Consider the following 22,335-nt stretch of genomic DNA (forward strand, 5'->3'; position numbering starts at 1 on the left):
GCCGAGAGGCTGTAACCTCATCCAGGCCTACAACTACGTCCTGTACAATGTGGCATTATCCTTTGATGCATTTTGTAAGAAACTGGTCTGCTTCTATTGTATTTTAATAAAAATCTGGTGACTCGAAGTTTAGCAGACTTTTGCAATTTTAGCTACTTCGACATGCTGATCTTTCTGAAACTCACCTAATAGTGTTTCCTGTATAAGATTGTATCTGTGGTACAGTTTTTTTGCATTTGTCTGCAGGCATGTGTTTGCTCACTTTTTTGTATTCCCATCAGTGGAAGCCAGAATATGGAACAAACTCAAACCCTCTGGATTAACTGCAGAGCGAACCCGATGTGATGTTGAACTCGTAGGCGTGACGGACAGTCTCAGGGAGAAGGTAAACTGACAGAGCAGAATATATGTTGAATTTGAATGAAAATCGCCTCTGCCACAGGGTGAACTCCTGTGACTCCTCCATTGTGTCTTTAATGAACTGCCACCCAGTTCCTGTGTTTCCCCGCTGTGCCTCCCAGCTGTTCCTTCAAAAGAAATCGCTTGCTTTCTGTGTCACTGTTTCCACAAGTAATCATAGGATGTCCTCTTAATCCTGCTCAGGAAAACATTTACACAATATGGGTTTATTTATCGTGTGTCTTGGTAGAGTTATTATTCCCGTGCAGAAGATTATTTATACAGATATGAAGGAACAATCCTAATAGTGCAGAAAACTTAAAAAGCTAAATACTGAATGATTTTTTCAGTAAGAAATAAAGGTGTGGTGTAGAGTACTATTTTGGTACTATGTTGTAAATATTTTTTAGTTTGCAGTATTTTGGATAACATTTTGTTTAGTATTAAACGACTGCTAAGTACAACAATGGTAGCGATGTAAGTGTTACAGCCTTTGCTGATATTCTTATAGTGTTACTCTGGTTACTATTATGTACAATTAGTACCTGATCAAAAGCTAAAGAAACAGTTTTTAATGGTCACTTCTTCAAATGGGCTCAGGTAAGGCTCCAAGGACGGAGTTACCCTGAGATGTAGGACTCGGTAGTTCTAGTGTCTAAACAGGCATTTCCAGCTGAATCTATAAGGTACTGAGGAGACAATCTCCCCTCCGTGAGGTCACAAGTAGCAGAAAAAGCCACTGTATTCTGTAGTGGAGTGAGGTGGGTTGTGTTCAGATCAAAAGTGAAGTGTTAAGAGCTGAGCGGCTCTCGTCTACAGAGGATCTTCCTTAGTCAGAAAGTATGCTCCTGGAGGGTCCAAATGCAGAGCAATGGGGTTGCACAAGGCAGCACCGTTCCCGGATGAAAGGATCTGCTATCACACAACACATCCACTCTTGATGCTGAGCTCACAAAGGACACCATTGTGGCAGTTACTGGTTTGATATGATGTGCAAATTGAGGTTCAAGCCTGGGTGTTACAAACAAGTGTACACTGTGCCACCATGCTTGGCCTAATTACAGAACAGAACATTACAAACAAGCACAGGCAAGACGCACTGAGGTTTTCCTCTTGACTCAAGACTTTAACAGTTCAAAATCCAGATTCCCTTGTGTTCCCAGAATTTAACGGATACAGAGCCATTTCAATGAAGATAAATTACATTTTAGCCGCAGCCAGATACAGCTAAAACTAGGCAAATGCAGAAGCATGCCATCTGCTCATTTTAGAATAATGCCATTATACAGTACACCAACAATGTGTTTAGAAAGCATTTTTCCAAACCCAAAGATGCTGTACATAGTGATGAAGAAAAAGAGAAAAAAATCAAATGAAAAGTTAAAGAAAATTAACAGGATAAACTGTACACCAATCAGATAGAGGCCCTAGTAAAAAAGTGTGTTTTAAGATGGGATCTTAAAAGAGTCAAAGAATTTGACTCTCAAGAGTTGGAGGAAGGTGACAGAACAGTCTGAGATCTAGTCCCGGGTGCAGAGCAGAGGAGCAGCTTCAACCGAACGCAGCCTGCAGAAGGAAGGAGCTCAGACATGTATGATGGAGCCAGGTTATTCACACCCTTGAAAAATCAGTAACAAGATCTTCTATTGAATACACAACTTATATTGGCAAACACTGTACAGATTAAGTGTAGGCAGGACATGTTGGTGTGATGTAGAAGTCTAGCTGCAGAGTTCCGGACATATTTCAGCTTTCTGAGAAGAGTTTTAGGGAGCCCACAGACCAAGGAGATCCAGAAATCAAGCCTTGATATTATAAACGCACTCAGCATTGGACACTGATAGAAATTGCCTAATGAGGGCAATATTTCCGAGGTGAAAAAAAATGTCTTAATGAAATGTTTTACATGAGGTTCAAGACAGGAGAGGATCAAGTGTGACTCCCAGATTCCTGATTTCGGCTGATGCCTGTAAGGGGAAGACATCCACCATTACTGTGAAGCTCTCCAGAATTTTAAGCTGACACTCTCTGCTCACCAGTAAAATTTCCATTTTGTCACTATTTAGCTACAAGGAATTAGATATCATAATAATTAACCAACTAGACTACCAAAATACCTTTCAGTTCAAAATGATCTACCAAGGCAGCTCAGGAGGCTGAAACCCTGTGGCCACTCTTCCTGAATCGCTGTGTATTGTGGGTAAAGCTCTGTAGCCCACAGAGGCATCCCACCCCCGCTCTAGAGCTCCCTTCTCAGAGACAACATTCAGCTAAAACAACAGAGTCCAGCTGGAGGGGTCAGATGTAAAGAGAAGCCCCTAACAAAGCCCCCGGAGCCCCTTTCAAATCCAGGACAAGACCTACACGAGGTTCAGCACTTAATGATGAAGTCACACCGATGACATGTGGGCCTGTCACAATAGGGGACACCTGTCACAGGACGTTCTTACCCAGGACTAATCCCAGAGATCCCAAACACACGGGCCCCTCCCTGTTAATACCAGGACACGGGACTGTACAAGCAGTCATTGTCTGCAGATTAACTTGTGATTCGCTGTTGCTTTTAATTACCGAATATTTACAACATTAATCTCATCAGCACACCGCAAAGATCCGTCAAGCACTCTGCGGGCTATTCCGAAGCACTGCGACGGAGATTACTAGGACAACTCTTATTGTCTGCATTTCATCTTTTTTCCCTTTTTTGTTTTCAGTCAGCTCGAAAAGATTGATTTCTTTATCTCCTCTTCTGTTTCTTTTCTGTGGCCTTAAAGCAGCAGATTTTTCCAATTGACTCATTACTGTAAACACCAGGGGGCCACTCTGGGCATCTGTTAATATTAAGAATATTAAGAAGCATGGAGTTTCACCGCAGTTAAGGACTGTCCAAAACAACTGGACTTCTGCTTTCAGTTTGGTAGATCTTAAATAAGTGAAAACTTTGTAACGGAAAGGACTGCAAACAAGGTGAGCTCTCTGCGTGTCTGATTTCCAGTCACTGCTGGAGTCCCTGCATTCGCAAAAGCTTGACTGAGCTAGATAATAGCACGTCTCGCGCTGGGTACACAGAGCAAGACAATGCCAACCACACTCCTGTTTTGGAAAAAACAAAGCATCCACAAAAATTATATTGTGGTTTCAATCATGGATAAGCTGTTAAAGCAAACTGGGTGCTTGGGATAACTACTGTATGGGTTTCCATAAGAACTCTGATAAAGCTTTAGTTACTGTAAACTGATGACTAACACTTGAGAAGACAATGTCAACTTATGGATTTATACTTTCTGTGCTTTGAAACTACTGAAATTTGTTGTTTGGTGAATAGCAATATTTTAGCTGATGAACAAAATGTAACAACATTATTGAAGAACCTTACAGAAAAAAACACCAAAGATTAGAAAAGTCAAATCACCCCATAACCCACAATTGCTTGTCAAAAGTTATTCTGCATTCAGCTCCGGACTGGGAGCCTTGTGTGTGGAATCTGCATGTTCCTCCGCTGCCCCACGCAGAGCATAGTCCTGCCCTACTGCCTGGGCCTGCAGGCTGGGCGGGCTTGTGGCAACTCAGAGACTTGCGTGGAAAAAGTGCTGTTTGATAACACAACTGGATGAATTAAAATATAGGAATAATGAATGAATTAATTATACATGAAGGCTATATCTTTTATGTCCAGGTTAATAATGTTATAACACAACCAGACTCACTAATGTTCTAGAAAGAACACAAAAGCAGTTTAGTGACATCTGAAAAAATGTTTCTTTTTCAAACAAGATTAATTACTGACCACTAAATTTAATTTAAATTTAAAAGCACAATTTTGTTGTCTTTGTATCTGATAATGCATGAATTCCATGTTTCGATATACACTACACACACCGAAGGAACGGAGAAAGGTTTGAGCATGGAACAATAACAAATAACTTAAAAACTACATTTCACATCTGTATTATAGATATTTGCAACAAAATCTAAATTTAAAATCAATAAAACACTCTATACCTCTTGAACCAAGCTATGTTTAACAGCTTTTAATGACCAGTTATGCTTAATTAAATGCTCATTTTTTTCATCCTTTATGATAGTTACTTTTGCCAGGTTCTAATCTCAAATTAAAAATGCAATGCTAAGAGAGGAATCCGCTTTGATGGGTAAATACTGCCCCCTTCTGATAAAATAAAATATGTAACATTCATAACTCACTGGCATGTCTAAATGAGACAAATATCTGGATACCTAAAAGTTGGTTCTCAGACCATAAAAATATTTTAAAATAGTATACAAAGTATATAAAGCACAATAAGAACAGAAAACTGTGGCTGTACAACTTTGAAAACCCTATGAATGAGTATATATTTGATTCTGGAAAATTTGTCCTTGGCAAATTAAAAAGGCTGTATTTGTAGAAGTTAACAAAGATAAAAAATGTCATATACAGATCTTCTAAAACCCTCCTTCAAATACAGTCAAGTATTATAAAGTATATTATAAATATAAAGTTACCCTTGAGACGAGTCTCGAGTGATCTGTGAATTATTAATCATTTACCGCCATCTAGTGGTCATCGTGGTCCTAACAGTGATGGTTAAATTCTGTTCCTGTAGAGACGTGCGTTCTGTCCCGCTTGAGCTCTGGATGAACGCGCTGCACCAGCAATTGACGTACCGGGCCTGAAATACCATTGTTTTCTCGTTCCTATTCTTTCTATCCACTTGGGCCTCCACTTCCATACTGTTCACTGTGCTCTTCAGATTATCCATACATTTTATGTAATATACGGGGCATTACAGTTACAAACTTCTTCTAATTATACAATAAACACAAAAAATGCAACATGTTTTTACAAAGTAGGCCTGACAAGTACCAACACACTGAAGGTTGTCAGCAATATCTCACCTGGGATCTAAGCCCACAACCTGCCACTTATGAGCCCTGAGCCCCGAGCCCCACCCACAGCTCGATCTATCACATGAGCACAGGAAAACATGGACAGGACACTTTCATGTTCGCACTGTTTGATGACAGTATGTACAGCACCTGTATAAAATCACGCTGAATAGCTTGAATATGACATAACTGGCTCTGTGCTTTACACAGAGCTCGACATCTTGTTTATGACTCCTGTACAGATTATGAATGGAGGACTGTGGAATCTTGTTCAAAATATCTTGTATCTCTAAAATCAGTGTCTGGTTTCAGAGATAACAGCACTGGACAAAACGTTTCCTGGCCTGCTTTACCACACTTCTAACGATACACATACTGTATCAAGGGTTTCAAAAGCGTATAATGATCACATAAGTAAAAATAAAGTCACTGTGCTTAGCTATTTATGGATGAGTACTCTTACTCACCATCCAGAAGAGAGTTCCATTGGCTAGAGCCTGATACTGATCAATGGTGGACAGCACACTAAATATCAGGCAGGCCAGCACTATGAGAAATCTGTAAAAGAGAAAAACTCACTGTTACCACAGATTCTCTCTACTCTTTTTGTTAGGGATCAAGTGTTTTAGTGGAGGATTATCATTTATAATACAGGGAATGGTACATAACAGGTTACAGATTCGATAATCAGACTGTAATTACAATGGTTTTTAATTGACGACACAAGCCTCTGAGACAATATGGCAACTGCTGAGTACCCCATTGATCAGATATGAGGCACAGAGGTTAGAGAGAAAGGAAGGGTGTTGGATAAGGCCATGTTTGAGAAGATACAGTACTGGAAAATATGATGAAAACTGTGGAAACAGAGGACAAAGTGGGTATACAGTGTAAATTACATTAAACAAATGCACACAAACATGAGCACAATCTAATACTACAGCACAAAAGGAATACAAACAGCAAACGATAGAACATGAACGTTATTCCTTGCTTTGCACACAGATTTAATGCTTGTTTTCATACTCTTGTACGGTCTATGAATGAAGGACTGAGGAATATTGTTGTAAATATCCTGTAACATTTACCACAGGTCACCCAAGTTGGTTGGTTGCCATTTATATCCAGTAAGCATGTATTCCCTGATGGCCTCAATGCTGCTCTTATCAGGACTTGGTGAGTGATCCGTCAGTGTCTTCATGTTCCAGACAGGCCGGTATTACATGCTTGGGGTCACTGTCGTGTATGAAGGTGAATCGCTGTCCAATGAGATGTGTTCCTGAGGCGGTGGCAAGGTAGATCAGATTTATTTACTGTATTTACTGTTGTCTAGTCCACCATCACACAAACTGCCATTGCTTGCTTCCAAACTGCTCAAGCTTGGACTTTTCTATAAAGACTTTTTCCAAGTTTATTCATCCCTTTAGTACATTTCTGTTCCCCATTTACATCTTTTTGTTTTGTTGCCTCTTCTCTGTAAACATTTCCAAACAGCTACACACCCAGTGAGACCATTTGAAGCAAATTTGTATCTTACTCTTCCTGAAGCAACCTTAACGCATGTACTTGCAGAAAAATCATTTATATGATCTTGATCTTTACTTGATCAAGACATAGAAAATTGACATCACATTGAACCCTTTTCTTCTCAAAACGCTTCTAATGTCAACTAATGTGTCACGAACCTTCTTCAAGGTCTTGCATAAAATGTAAAGCCAGACTGCAATCTATTGACTGGACTAGCTTTCTTTAGCTAACACTTCAAAAGCTATGCACTTGACGTGAGATTTCCTTCCCAGGATAAAATGGGTTCATCACAAGTTCCTAACTGCATTTCCAGCAAGGATTCAACCATGAAGACCACTTTCAAAGCAACTCAGGGGTAAAGCTGTAGAAAGGCACAGATCAGAAGAAGGGTTTAAAAATATTCTGAAGACCATCAGTATCTCTATGAGTATGGTGAAATTGATCACTATGCAGTGATACGCACCCAGACACTGCCAAGATCAAGCTAGTCCTTCAAACTGGGGTGCCACTGTGAGGCCACTGATGACAAAAGCAACTAGGTCAGGAGTTCCCAATCCCAGTCCTAGGGGACCACAGTCCTGCTGGTTTTCATTCCAGCGCCTCTGAACCATCTCATAGAAGCCATAACTGAGCTAACGAGTGGCCTGATTGGACTATGTGCAATTGGAATTATATGTATGTGAAGAATTAAAAAACATGCGGTGCAATCAAAGATGTTAATGGATATATTTTTATTGATAGATGGACAATTTAAATGCCTCCACAAGTGTACAGGTACACAACTGCAGCAAGGCAGCGTTTCAAACAGGAGGATGAACAGGAAGCAGATTTCTTAATTTCTGAAAAGGCTGTGGCTCAGTCTTAGCATTCCATTGAAATTGGTTTGGATTCCGTAACATTCTGCACTTGGCCAACATGACATAAAACAAAAGAACGCAAAACAGAACTTTATCACAGCGCCTACCTAATAAAAGACCAATAATTTGTAGTGAAATATGATTCGGCCTCAGTATAAAGAGGAGTTTAGAGCAAATTATATTTAATCGATTGTGATACTGAGGACAGTCTCCATCTCTCTGTGCAGTATGTGCAGTATTTATTCAGACAACATTAGAACGTCTTCTACCTCAAAACAAATGATCTGGTATTAACAGACTGGTAGTGCAGAAGAAATTCTAAACAAAATATTTTCACCAAAGATAAGAAACATTATCGTGTCTCCAAGGTAAGCTTAAAATGAGTTAAGCACCGTCAGAATGTTCAGAGGAGAAGAAAACTTTCAAATGGGAATGAAAGAAAATATCCCTGAAGAGATTGCTGTACAATCCAGCTGTACACACTGCAATGAAGTAAAATTGCACTGTAGCTCTATCTGATCTGAAGGGAGTGAAAAACAAGATACCCACGGAGTTAACCCTTCAGATTAACACTACTGTTAAACTGTTAAAGTTATCTTTGCTGGTAATTATAATTTAGAAGCCTACTCGTAGCTGGTTGAGCAGCTTCGAGACTTGAACTTTTTGAAGCACAAAAATGCATATTTACACATAACCTAACCTGCATAAACCTGGTACAATTCAGGTAAGCGAGACTTACCTTAATGTCCTCTAAAAAATAAGAAAAACTTCGCAGGCTGACTAATAATTAACCCTGCTGAGAATGAAGCAGGGCAAATGCAGAAATGGAGTAAGATTGTTGTTACTGCATCAAGACAGTTATCCCCGATGTCTCAAGTCACCCGGAAGCCTTCTCTGTTTTGGTATGTAAAGATTAAATATGACATATACTATTTACCTTAGAGCAGCTATCATTAAAAAAAAAAAATGCATTATTGGTTGTACATTCCTGTACTCTGTACAAAGTCTTTGGTTTTAGACTTAAATAGGTGAAGACAACTTTTTATGGCTTAAAGAAGATACTTCAGTTGAGTTGGCACAGAGCCTGCCATTTTCTCTGCAGAAGATACTGTCAACATTATAGACCGTCTGGAATTCCAGTACATTCAGATAAGGATCCTATATTCAGCAGCTGGTATGAGGACTTAGATAATACCTCCCCAGCCAGACTATATGATGAACCTGGAACAGATCCATGTGGTTTCAGCAACCCTCTCACCTCTCTTTAAATATAAACGTGACCCATCAAACATGAAACCTCTCACATTCAGTGTATTCGAGATTTCAGAACATTACACAAGATAGAGAGCAGATGAGCTCAGTCCTTTCATACAGGCATCATACAAAATACACGCTACCATACTGTAGCAAGTGCTCATGGAGGTTCTGAATTTGTTGTTCATAGCTCTTACATTGCAAACAGGTGCATCGAAAGCTCAAAAGCTCCGCTTTAGGAGTTTTCACCGGAAAGGAAACTACCTTATTGGTTTGTTATTTTAAGCACTTGAATCAGACTCAGTAATGTGTCTGAAGTCACGTGATTCTGACAGCCAATCATGAGCCAGAAGGGATTTCTTCCAGATGGTCACTAGATTGTTTCTCATTGGCTACATACTGATGCACATGACAGCACCTACACGTACTGACCTCTCTTCTGCCAGGGCCGGATGGAATGGTACCAACATTGAGAGCCAATTGGTACAGAAAGCTGTGCATTATGGGAATACAAAGAATTCCTGTGAAATGTGTATCTATACAATGTAAATTTCCTGCTGCAAGCACAGCTCACTCTGATTGACTGCGACAACTTACCTTCACACCTGTATATTATTTTTCCATCATCCAAGTTTTCACCCAACCCTATGAAAGCTTAACCCAAAAACATATTTTTCATCCTCATGGTAAATGAGAAAAATTTTCTCATCTTCTTACTATAGACAAAATGTTTCTATACAAAGCAAACAAGAAGCAAAATAAGACAACAGAAGAATAATGTTTATCTTTTTTTGCACAGAGGAAGCACCAAAAATATTCAGAGATCTTAACCTTAAAAAAATTATTTGTGAGCATTAGTTGAAATTGCTTCATTTTATGTGGATTTTTACCATCTTTTTTCCACTACCAGATTGTGTGCCCTTTGTTCTGAGTGAACAGTGTTGCTGTACTGAAGACAAAGAAGCAGCAGGAATGTCTCCTGTGTACAAGAGTCCCTCAGAGGGGCCCAGAGATTTTTCTCAATCAAAGCAGTTGAATGGTTGTTTTGCCCCATGAACCGCAGGTGCTGCAGCTGTGATTTCAGCGTCACAGCCTGAAGTGGTTGGTACTTAAAGATAGAATGGAACAAATTCCAGACAGCCCAGGGGTGTCGAATGACAAGAAAAAAACTGTAAACAGCTTCAATTGTTTCAACAGATCAGGTCAGTTCATCATCAGCTATTTTAGTCTCAGTAATAGCATCTTTAAGGTTGAGGAAATCTGCACAAAATAAATATTGCATGACCTGTGAGGACACCTTAAATGTCCCTGAGGTTCAAAATCCTGGCAAATTTCGCTCGAATTTCCTATTATTTTTCCTGTAAAATGAGTCCTCGAGGATCTGTCCCGTGGGATTTCCAATGACGTTTGCAAGGATCTGTAGAGATTTTTCTGCGCAGGCCACAGATTCTTGCAGATTTTTCTTCTGTGTTGCAACAGAGGCTGCTTTGTCTCTGCAAACTGTCCACATTCTCTGGAGCAGGCTGATGCTGCGACACCTCCTTATTGTGCAGGAGTACAGCAGTTATGGAACAAGGTTTTAAGGTTGGGGAATTTGGTGAATGTGTTTTGGTTTGGCAATCCAGCTCAGTGAAATGCAATGTATCCTTAGACTGAGCAGGCTCCTATTATTAATTATTATTATTATTATTTTGATCAAAGATGGATACGATCTCCATTGCTACACAATGCAATGGAAAAATACGACGGCTTGTACTGAAGATAGCAGGATGAGCTGCACAATAAAGGTTTTTAATGTCTCACAACTTCCCTCCATGCTCAGTAAACTTAGTGCAAAAAACTTGTGATGGTCTTATGTCCATTTAACTCAAAGACTTTCAAAGTATTAGGTCATAGAACGTTAGGCACCGGGACTCTTGCAAATGTTTAGAGCCATAGTGGTTGATAAGACCTTTAAAAGAAGAAAAGAAGCAAAACACAGAAAACTTGGAGTAAGTCTCTTGAATACCGTCAAAGAAAGAAACGGAAACTAATGTTATCAGCACAACTTCTTAGTCCACTACTTTGAAAGATAAGGCACAAGTGGCTTATTATTTGGCTCTATGAGAGAAAAAGGTCCATACAGTGTGCCAGCACTTTATTTTTCTTGCGTCTTTGGATATGGTACAGACATAAGAACTCCGCTAGGAAAATGGAAAAGTGTACCTCTTAGTAATAACATCAAGCCTTGGCCAATAAGTAATATTGTACAGATTTTAGAAGCTTAGTCGTGTACTTGGTTAATCATATAGGGAGTATCAAACTGAAAAACTGATATTTCAAATTGACCTCATGCAGGATTCGTAGTGTTGTCTAACAGAACCAACAAGTAGAACAAGAGGACAGACATCCGAAGAACAGAACAACTATTCAAAGACTTAACTGGTCAAATTGCAAAGGAACTGCAATTGATGGTGCAGTCAATATAACAGAAATAGCAGACGTGAAACAAAAGATATACCAGACAGTTGGCAATAACTTCATTTGGAATCACTGCTTCATTTCCCTTGTAGCTTTCAGATACAAAAATACTCCCCCTAATTTTATGACTGTTCTTAAGGAAGCAATAAAAATGGCCAATTCTGTTAATGGACGTTCACCTAACAGCAGGCATTGTGAAGTGCTGCGCTCAGAAACAGGAGCAGAGCTCCCTCAGTGTTTCACACTGAAGCTTTGTGGAAGAGAAACAAGTTAATCAAGTTTAAGTTAAGAAAGTTGTCGCACTGTGGCAGATCCTCCCAGCCAGTGGCGTGGCAGAGAAAGATTTACACACATTAACTCATCAGCTGTGTCTTTGAGTGAAAAATACACATCTATATTTCAGTAAAGGGAAAACCTTGGCCAGGGATGAGGCGAGGCCAGTCCCTGAATTACAGAATTACCTCCTTTACTCCCTAATCTGATCCATGACCCAATTTGCCCCACCTGGTTTCCCCTGTTTTCAAAACTGTAATGGGACATATTTAGCCCAAACTGGCTCTGCCTCCTTCCCCAGAGAAGTACCAGCTCCCTGGAGAGTGAGCTCACTGCTGGCAGCTAAACATTCATTGGCTGAGGGGGTGCAGTACTCACTTTGGTGACAGCCCTATTACTAAAACCCGTTTTCACAAGAGCCTCCTTCTCCTGTGTCCTCTACCAATTTAAAATATAATTTGGAAAAACTTGTATCCGATCCTTCTGTTAAACTTGTGTGCAAATGTCTGCTTGTATAATATTCTCTCGTCTGTCCCTAAGCCGCTCTCCAGTTGCCTAAACCAACAAGACAGATCAGAGACAGCTGCTTTGTTACACATCCCAGCACCCAACCCAATCCCCAGGATGAGGACACGGTCACAGCACAGTAGTGCACCCCTACCAAGAGAGCACTGTTCAACAGAAAACCTGAAGGCTTTTAGAGCAACAAACCACCAGGTTATTCAGGCATTTTTTTCTTTATTTAACCTCATCCAGGTCAGAGTGGCACGATCTACACCTAACGCCTCCACTGCCAGTTTAAAAAGTTACTGTACCTTTCAATCACAATGCAGTTCTGTTCTCTCAGAATTAATTTATGGCTCAATCACAGCACAGGGAGTTCTTTTCCAGCCCAAAGTTGTCTCAGGTATGTCTGTACCAAAGAGGATCCTTTTAGAAAAACGCAAAGTTTTCCACAAATCTGGGAGTTGTAAAGCACAATGGCAATAATAGTCTATGAGACCTTAACAAAATAGTTTGTGACTTTTAACCTTCAGCTAAGGCCATTTTTTTATCTGCTACTTTATCCAGTTCCAGCTCCTTCTCTATTCTACCAACCATATATCCCTCGTATTTGATTTGTTGATAAGCAATGTGACTCTGGCGTTTTGCTGTTCAGGATCAAGAGATTGCTCTTTCCCAAAACCTTCAGAAAGATGATGTTTAAACAGTTTTAAAACCTCTGAACGGTTTCCTCCTTCGCTGGAGAACAGGGCTCTCTACAACACACGATATGGGCAGACTCCATCCTGCTCTGTTGCTGTTGGCCTGAGTAGATCATTCTTTATTCCTTCACTTACAGGGATCATGAACTCAGGTCAGAAAGGCGGTCTCCCTTGTCCTCCTGGCATTGTCATTTTGTCTTTTTTACTCAGCTGATAGGCAGAAAAAGGATACAGTGCTTTAATTTCCTTTAAAAAACTTAATCAGTCTAAGGACGGTTCACCGTTACTCACTTTGGGGAAAGACTGAGAAAGGGAAATCTCTCCCCTTGCCTCCCAGGAGGTGCCATAGCCCTGGGTGCTGCTGCCTCGCAGGTCCTGGGCTTGATTCTGCTCTGGGGTACTTTCCAGGTTGAGTGTGCACGTTCACCCAGTGGCTGTGTAGGTTTTTGCTGGGTGTTCTGGTTTCTTCCCACTGCCACAGCTAAGTCCTGAAGTGTGCACGGGGCAATAGGCCGGCTTCTCATCTAGAGTGTCACCTGCCTCGCAGCAGCTGTCTGAGTGGGTTCTCTTTTAGACCCAGCAGTTATTCAATATGCCCAGCATTGGAATCAGCACTTTTCACTCTAGTCAGCAAATATTACTGTTAGAAGTTTTGGAAACTACTTTTCTTCCTTGGAAAAATCCAGATTCTATAAACCAGTGATTTAATCTGTTAGTCATATTAAACTTGATACCAACTTACCATTCCCTTCTGCATTATCATGTCTCTTGCAGAAAAAGTTTGCAATTTCTTTTGACACAGTATACTATATTCCTTCACCACTGTTACATAAGTGTTTTGTTCCTGAACATGGGCTGGAGTTGCACATGCTCTAAATTTGCTCTGAAGCAAACTCAAAGTTCAAACAGGTAGTCACAGGAGTCAAGAAACCTCTGGCTCCTGCACATTTCCCCTGCGAATCCAGAGAGAATACTCAGTTAGGAACTTACTCTCTGTGTTTTAAATCGCACAAGTCCCCTTTTTTGGACTACTGTTATACTGAAATCTTTACTTTCATGCATCCCCTTCTCAAGGGGTCACTCACAATAAGGATCCCCCAAGCCATTCCTGGGGGTTGAATTCCTGGGGTGCCATCTGCTTTGAGTATGTGTGTTCTCTCCCGTTTCATGTTCCTCCTGTTTCCAGGTGATCCGGCTCATTCTTAAAGTCCAAAAAGGTTAACTGGCTTCTAGAAAACTGGCCCTCGTGTGCGTGTGCGCGTGTTTGCATCTGTATTTGTCTGCCCTGCGATAGCCTGGCATCCAGTCCAGGGTGTGTCCTGCTTTGTGCCCCTGCTTGCCCGGACAGACTCCAGCTCCCCCTGGCCCTGAACTGGAAGAGGTGGGTAGAAAATGGATGGATGGATGGATGGACAGCAACAGCAATTTGTAGGAAAACCTAAAGAAAGCAGCTGGAGCTCTAAATACATAATCATACATGATCATGTCTTTCTCCCTTAATTTTAATTATATTTAATTAAAATAACATTTTGCCTGAATTTTAATTTAAGAAATAACAAATATTCCTGGGATATGCATCATTTCCTTTAACAGCTGCCAACCCTGATAAAACAGACACCAGGTTTTCCCAGACTATTTACAACAACCTTACAAGAAACCCATGGTCTAAAGTCACAGCCTAAATGCTAATCTGTACATGCTGAAGAAGCCCCTAGAGTTATTAAAACGTGTGAGGACATAGAAAGGAATGTTTTAGGCTTTTAGGAATTTCTGCCCCATTGCGTACAGAAGTACAGTTGCGTGCTGAGCGGTTAAAAGCTGTCTGAACATGCATATGATTCTGGATATCAGCGGTGTCGGGAGCACATGCACTTATGGTATGGCATTTTAAACTATTTCTGTACAACTACATAGTAAATAAGAGTAACGTCCATGCTGGATCCTATAACTATATAATTAATGAGAGTAACGTCCATACTCATACCTGAAAGCCAGTCTTGGTTTCTGTAGGTTTCTGTAGGATTGAGTGGTCACAATTCACTCACATAATTGGGATAAAATACCTTGATTCAGAGAATAACAGTAATGTCCACTGTGTGGATTTGAACCTGCTACCTTCCAGCTGTGGCTCCAGAGTACAACAGATTGTTTTCAGGGGTAGCATGTAGATTAAGGATCTGCTCATGACATCCCAGACTTCCGGGCATGCAATCAGCTTCCGGTTCCTCTGTCCTGTGTTTATCCCCTTCCCTCCCTGTGCACAAGGAGCTGAACCCTACAAGCTGCACTCTGGGAAGCAGCAATCCTGAAGCTAACAACTCGGCCACTGGATATTGTTTGGCCAGAGGTCAGGAATAAAACGTTGATCGAGACTTGTGCCTCACTCATGACTTTAACCAGTCTCCAACCGAAGGTCACTGACAATGTGGGTCTGACTTTACTCCGCTTATATACTGAAAAGTCATCTCTTCCCTGATCCCTTGTGACAACACTGACGGAGCTCCTTCATTCACTGGAGTGATGGTGGGCTGTTCACCCCTCCAGTCTCTTTTGCTACGTTACAGGAGCCATAACTATTCTACACTGCAACTTACGCTCCATCCAATTCAGGGTCATGGGGGAGCCGGAGACTATCCCAGCACACAACAGGCACAAGGCAGGATACACCCTGGATGAACGCCAGTCCATCACAGGACACACACAGACACCAGGCCAGTTTTCCCATTAGCCATTTATCCCACCAGAATGTCTTTGGACTGTGGGAGGAAACTGGAGCTCCTGGAGAAAACCCATTCAAACATGGGTAGAAAATACAAACTCCACACAGACAGCATCTAATGTCCAGAACTGAACCCAGGGCCCCAGCGCTGCGTGGTTGAGCAATGCCGGCTACTGCACCATCGTGCCACCCTAGCTGAATGGCCAAGATCAAAAATTAAATTAAAAATTTAATATTCAGCCCAGTAAGTGACCAACAGAATTTACCAACTCATGCTCTCCCTTAAAATATGAAAAAAGAGATTACAAGGGGCATTTTAACTTGCTTTTTCTATGCAAGTGAAGGGTAAAGGGTTAATGCAGTGCAATGCATCAACAACTGTTGGTGTTAAACCAAGTTATCTTCAGCACATCACAGAACCACACTGACTTGTGAGGAGAGATATTCCACAATACATAATTTGAGCACTTTTTTATCATTCGGCATCTGTTGTTAACACACTTACACATACAAAAGACATCGCTCAGGGACCTACCTTTTATAGTAAAAAGAAACAATTTTAAAAGCAATGGAGAACTTGCAACTTTAAGGGGTCATTAGAAAAAAAAGGTTGACTGGGTGGTCTTATTCATAAAGAAACCATATCAACACCAACTAATCAATAACATTCAACCTCCCTGCAGTAGAAAAGTGCTGTTGGCACACCTGAGCTGGGAAACCGGTCCAACTGATATCATTCACATTTCCTTCATAAAGCTCTATGCTTCAAGGTCACTTCTGGGTTCCTAAAGAAAACAACTCCATTCAATGTGACTTCTGTGGCTGTTGTATGAAAGAAAGATAAATTTGTTTTGTTTCTAGAGATAGGGCAGACTGCCTTTCCACTAACAATACAAAAACCCAGGAATAACAAAGATGACATGCAATGTTTTTCAATGTTTCCACCACTGGTAAACTGCAATCACCATGCTTTATGCTGTTATACAAACACACAAGTGATAAAGAGTGTGAAATTACCTCACAAACCTCAGACAGAATCTGAAGTTATCGCAGTTTTTCTGGATGTTTCCTTCGCTCCAGTGGAAATGCAGTTTAAGAGGAAAGTATGGCAAAGCACTGTTTTCCAAGGACAAGTTCTCTTTTCAACTTATAATCCTTATTTGAGATTTTTTTTGATACACATATAATTGTTTCTAAAAGGAATAATTAACTTTTAACTACTTGCACCAAAAATTTGCCATACTGGGAGAGAGAGAACCACCCATCTGTATTAAAGTAAGAAAGAGTTGTGTTGTTCTTAAATTGAAAAAAATGAGTGGAATTGCATTCAAAACCTTTACTACTGTATATACAGTAATAATCTTCCATCCACCCATTTTCTAACTGTTTTGTGCTATTCAGGGTCGCAGGGAAGGCAGAGCCTGTCCTGACAAGCAACAGGGGCAAGGCACAGCCTGGAGGGGGCGCCAGCCAATTAAGCTACCAATATGTCTTTGGACTGTGGGAGAAAACCAGAGCACATGGATGAAACACAAATTAAGACGGGGAGAACATGCAAACTCCACACATACAGCACCCCAGGAATTGAACCCAGAGCCCCTGCTTTGCAAGGTAGCAATGCTGGCCACTGTGCCACCATGCCATGCTGTGGAAGCGACGTATAAAAAGCCGATGACAGGGGTCTAAGCTGGGACCCTGGACAGACCTGAAAAGAAAGCTCATGAGGAGGATGTTTGTGGCAGGGAGGAGATTGTGCATCATTTCAGGCAGATGACACAGCACCTTCTTCACTCCTGTTCTGAGATCTTATCTGCTACATGTGGGCTCCATGACTACACAGCTCTGTTGTCACTTCCAAATTTCACAGGTTTTCCTCATTGTATTTAGTATTTATTCGCACGCTGTTTCATTAATATAACCAAGATCTTGTTAGCATTTACACTGAAGATCTCAGAGTTTGATGTGTACAGATTTATTATCACTCTGTATTATTAATCTGCTTTTAATGTTTTAAATTGTTGTAGGTTTACTACACTTAACTGTACTGTATTTAATTGGTACTACTGTATTATCATTACACACATTTATATATATATATTATATTTTTTCAGCCCTCAGGTTAATACTGGATCAGAAGAATTAGTACATTTCAGCAGAAGGTGAAAGTACACTAACAGATGTAACAGCATTTCAGTTTTGCCTTCAGTATTGTTAACTTTCTTTATTAACTCGGGGAGTCTGAATATAGCTTCAGTTTTACTGTAAAAATAAAGTTAAACCTCTTTTTCAGTTTCCAGTTTACCACCAGCATGCACCATGTCTAGCAACTTCAAAGCTCAACCAATTAAGACTGTGCTCCAGGCATCAGACAACAAACACCAAAGCATTTTGGCATTACATCATATCCACTTTTATTTAATAATTGTCTCCTAGTCAAAGTTGCGTATGACATATTGCTGCACAACCTTAACAGATGTTTTGTACTGACCTTTCCAATCCATAGTACTGTAAAATTCTGAAAGTGTCAACTCCTCACTTCTTTCATTGATCAATAGCATCATCATTTTCAACATTACAAATTCTATACAGTTGCAGTGAAACATTGAAGTGGACTACACTGGAATGGCTCACTCCAGCCAAGCCTTCAGTCAGATACTAAGGTTTTGAGTTGTTTAGCTGTATAATTGTAATGAGAGTTTTATCAGTAACAGTACTTAATTAAATGTTATGTGTATTCAACTATGAAAGTCTCTAAGGAAATTCACTAAGAAATTAATTAGGTTAATTTGGCATCCCCAGAAAATAATTCTGAGACTGCTGATTTCACGTTTTATAAAAACCTGTATCTTACAATAGTGGAACAACTGCAGAAAAAGTGTAAATGTATGTTTTAACTCTCTATAACCTTCAAACCACTAGTTTCAATTAAATACAACTTACAATTTTGGGGGGATTCAAGACAAATACCTCAGAGGTAACTCTTTTCATTGCAATTTTCTGTTTATCAAAACTTTTAACATTTTGAATAAAATTGTTTTTTGTTGCTAATTTCAGCATCAGTAACCTCACCAGATGTCAGATTGCGCATTGTTAAAGATCTTACTGCTCATTGGCAAATGATCCAAAGAGCTGAAAAAGCACAAATCCTTGCAGAAACACTACAGAATGACTTGCAGTTGGACCCAAATGACATCGCCGAGTCCTGTATAAACGTCTGTTGTTTGTTCATGGGCACGTGTAGTTAGTGGTTATGTGCTAAAACGAAGGGGTGTTGTGCAGTTATAGGGGCTCAGGGTGGTTGTCAGGGGAGTAAACGTTCCCCGTATCCTGTATCTAAAAGTTATTTTACAGGATGATGCCTGATTTTTCTGATTTCTCAGAAAAAGTATTACTGTATCGTTTATTCCTCGGGATCAGAAACCAAGCGTGTTTTCCAGTCTCTGCAAGTGACCGGTGGGCAGCCCTGGTCCCAGGGGGCCAGTGTGTCTGCAGGGTTCATTCCTCAACCTCAATCTCAGCTCTTAACAGCCTCAATCATCCCACCATTGGCTTCATGGGAACAACTTAACAACTTCTCCCTGCTCTTTAGATGCTCCTACTTCAAAGAGACTTTGAAAACTCCAGACAGACTGGCCCTCCAGGACCCCCTGTGAGTTATCAGCCGCACTACACCAAGGAAAAGAGTAAAACTGATCCAATTATTTTTCAGCTGAACCCACTTTCACATCCTCCGCTGCCTGCAGATCTTGATCATTTCAAGACACATATCATCCATGGTTGCCTCTAAGCAAATATAACTACAGACAAAACTCAAAAGTTTCTTCAATCCTTTTGGCAAGAAAAGGGAGTCGCTTTTTTGACATATGGCATTCAGCCAGATGGTTTCTTAAAGTATTGATAATTACAACATGAACGAGAGGCAGGAAATTCCAGCGATTTATTAACCCTGCGACAGTGCATTTGATTTAGTCACAGAGATATTGTTAATTTCACTGAAAGTCAACCCTTCCTTGAAAGCTGCAGTTAGACACGTTCCAGGCCCTTGAAGATGAGCACAGCCGGCTCAGGAAGAAAAGGCAAGCACTGATAGAGGTCCTGCAAGGGCCACTGGAACAATTCTTGGCAATCCGTCTGCACACAGTCACTGCACATTTTTAATTCCATCTTTGTTGCAAGAGCACACTCGTATCACAGATGTACACATCAGAAGGAATGCAACGGTGACATCACGACTGACGCAGGAGCTACAATATCTGACACAACAGGCTAACAAAGTAAAGAACTCTGACTACATTAATGTGATGTTTCAAGGCAATGCTCCATACTTCACCAGTTCTGATAAGCACAGATAAGGTCTCTTTGGTCTTAATGTACTGCTGCTCTTATAAAAAAGACCCTTATAAAAGTGAACTCTGGAGCACCAGGGCATAAACAACGTAAGGTACAGCAAAACAAAACAAATAAGCATGACATAACCTTGGGTTGAGGAGCACAGGCAAATTTATAGCGGACAGTTGTTGTAAGTTGCATCTCATCAGAATCTGGTTACAGGCTCCCATAAATTGCTTAATTATTTTTTCCTTGTTTCTGATCAGGATACAAGACAAAGGCCAAAAAGAAAAAACCTCTTGAGAACAGAGAATGAAATGCAGAGTTGTGAAGTTCCTGTGCTTGCAAAACTGCTCATTTCCTTGCAACTGGATCATTGCAGTGACGTGTGGGGCAAACCTGTTGTCGATGTTTATATAAGAATGTTTCCCACCACCTTCCATTCCAATACTGCTCATATGGCAATTGAACACATTTGCCCCCTTTCTTTATAAATGGTCTCTTATTATTATCAAATGGATGGATGGTTACAGGACTCTTTGCTGGGATCTGATCGGCTGTGACTAATGGGTTCAAAGCAAACAGCAGTGAAAATCATTATGCCAGAAGACCACGTCCCTTGTAGTGGGAGTACTCCACACTGTCTAGGTCTCTAGGGCGGTGACATTCTGTACCCAGCTCTTGGCACACTATTTTTTATGAATACCCTCCTTGTGTTTAGATTTAAATTCCCCCCACATTAAGTGATAATTTTGCAAAACTAACACATTTGTTTTTCGGTATAATCTATGTGAGGCTTCAGGAATTCATTTGCTCTGCACACCAGGGTGTGTGCTCCAGCCTGCAAGCAATCCCTTTTAACACAGTTCTTTGGAATTCAATCTCGTCACATGAGTTTGGAATGTACTTACAGTACGTAAGAGAAGCTCTTTCAAATTATGATCCAATTTTCTCTTTAAAACACAACTGACGAAAACACAGGACTGTACGTGCAGGATTTATGTTACAACGTGTACTACATTCATCGCAACAGGGATTATTCCTCCAACAGGAATGAATGGGAATTTAGAAAAGGCAAAGTATACAGTAAAGATTATCAATGTCTGCAGAAAATAATGACACTTCGCTGTTGCAGTTTCCCCATCTCACCTCAGAGCCCGTGACCTGAAACCAAGATGAATCAGCTAATCTCAGTACTCAAGCTCTTAATACTTGGTGTCTGGTGAGAAGGAAGGTACAAAGAGATGACAGCTCCAATCCACTTCACTGACAGACAGCCGGGCCAGAAGGACAAGCTTTTCCAAATCCCAGCCCTGAACCACAGCCTCAACAGGTAAGGAGAACTGAGATGCAGAGAAGGTGACAGAGACAGAGACAGAGACAGACAGGATGCAAAGTGGCAAAGCTAAGCAGGAAGTTAATAACCTGGATATAATCTAAACCGGGAAAGGATGCGAGGACACAAGTATAAAACATATCTCACATCCTCTATACTTCCTTGCCCCTGCCACAGAAAGAACGAGAGAGAGAGAGAACTGTGCAAGCTCACTCTTTGTGTTTTGTACAGTTCAAACACAATTGCCAGGTTGTGAGAACACCCATGTGTGAGAATAAAAGCCCAAACTCACCTTGAAAAAAACATTTGGACTCTCCATATCTACCAGCGAAATATCCACAAAATACAAATAAAGGCGCAGACAATTATGATGCAAAAGGGTAGGATAACAAAGTTGTAAAAACAAGCTAGTAGCAAAGTCTGGAAATTAACAGACAGTTGCTCATTATTGCAGCAAACTTTTTAAACTAAAATGACAATAAAAAGGAAACATTTCTTGTCATCTCTTGTGTCTGATCGCATCAAGTTCTGCAACATCTACTCTGGACAACATGTGATTGATTAGGCGGGTTGCCTCGTTTCTCACCAGCCTATGTATGCATGGGATCTGTGCAGCATTACTAAGACGCATGATGAGCTGTAGAGGAGCACAGAGCTTGCACAGGTTCACAGTCACATGGCAGTCAAGCAAGACAATCATGAAGTTTCATCTCCAATAAATATGGTTGAGTAATTATTGCACACCACAGCGACCACAGACAGTGACCCTTCTTACAACCTGCATTCACCAGCTTGTTCAGATAACACAAAATAAGGATACAATGTAAGTTTCCATCTGCAGATGTTCAATATGAAGCACTGACAGCTGAGAGAACCAACATGAAAAAACAAAGAAAGAGAAAGCCTCAAGGCTCAGGGTCAGTGAGCAACAGGGAAAAGAAAAGGCTACATGGATAAATACCATGATGCAACTGTTTTATTAAAGCAATACTGGCACATACGCACAGAGAATATAAAAGAATGGTTTCAGAAAGAAATGTAAAATGCACCAGATTCATTTCCTCTTTTACCGCCCCTTGACTAAAAAAC

At 40.6% G+C, this 22,335-nt stretch overlaps 1 protein-coding gene across 1 annotated transcript in view; it reads right to left on the reverse strand.

Annotated features, from left to right (window-relative positions):
• kcnq1.1 (potassium voltage-gated channel, KQT-like subfamily, member 1.1) overlaps window positions 1-22,335 on the reverse strand; it is a 287,753-nt gene that overhangs the window by 250,692 nt on the left and 14,726 nt on the right. Inside the window, exon 3 of the mRNA XM_088934931.1 lies at window positions 5,754-5,844. Within this exon, the coding sequence (XP_088791057.1) occupies window positions 5,754-5,844 (91 nt within the window). The remainder of the gene's footprint in view (window positions 1-5,753; window positions 5,845-22,335) is intronic.

This window comes from Atractosteus spatula, chromosome 16 (genome assembly GCF_055471065.1).
Source record: "Atractosteus spatula isolate fAtrSpa1 chromosome 16, fAtrSpa1.hap1, whole genome shotgun sequence".
Taxonomy (NCBI): domain Eukaryota; kingdom Metazoa; phylum Chordata; class Actinopteri; order Semionotiformes; family Lepisosteidae; genus Atractosteus; species Atractosteus spatula.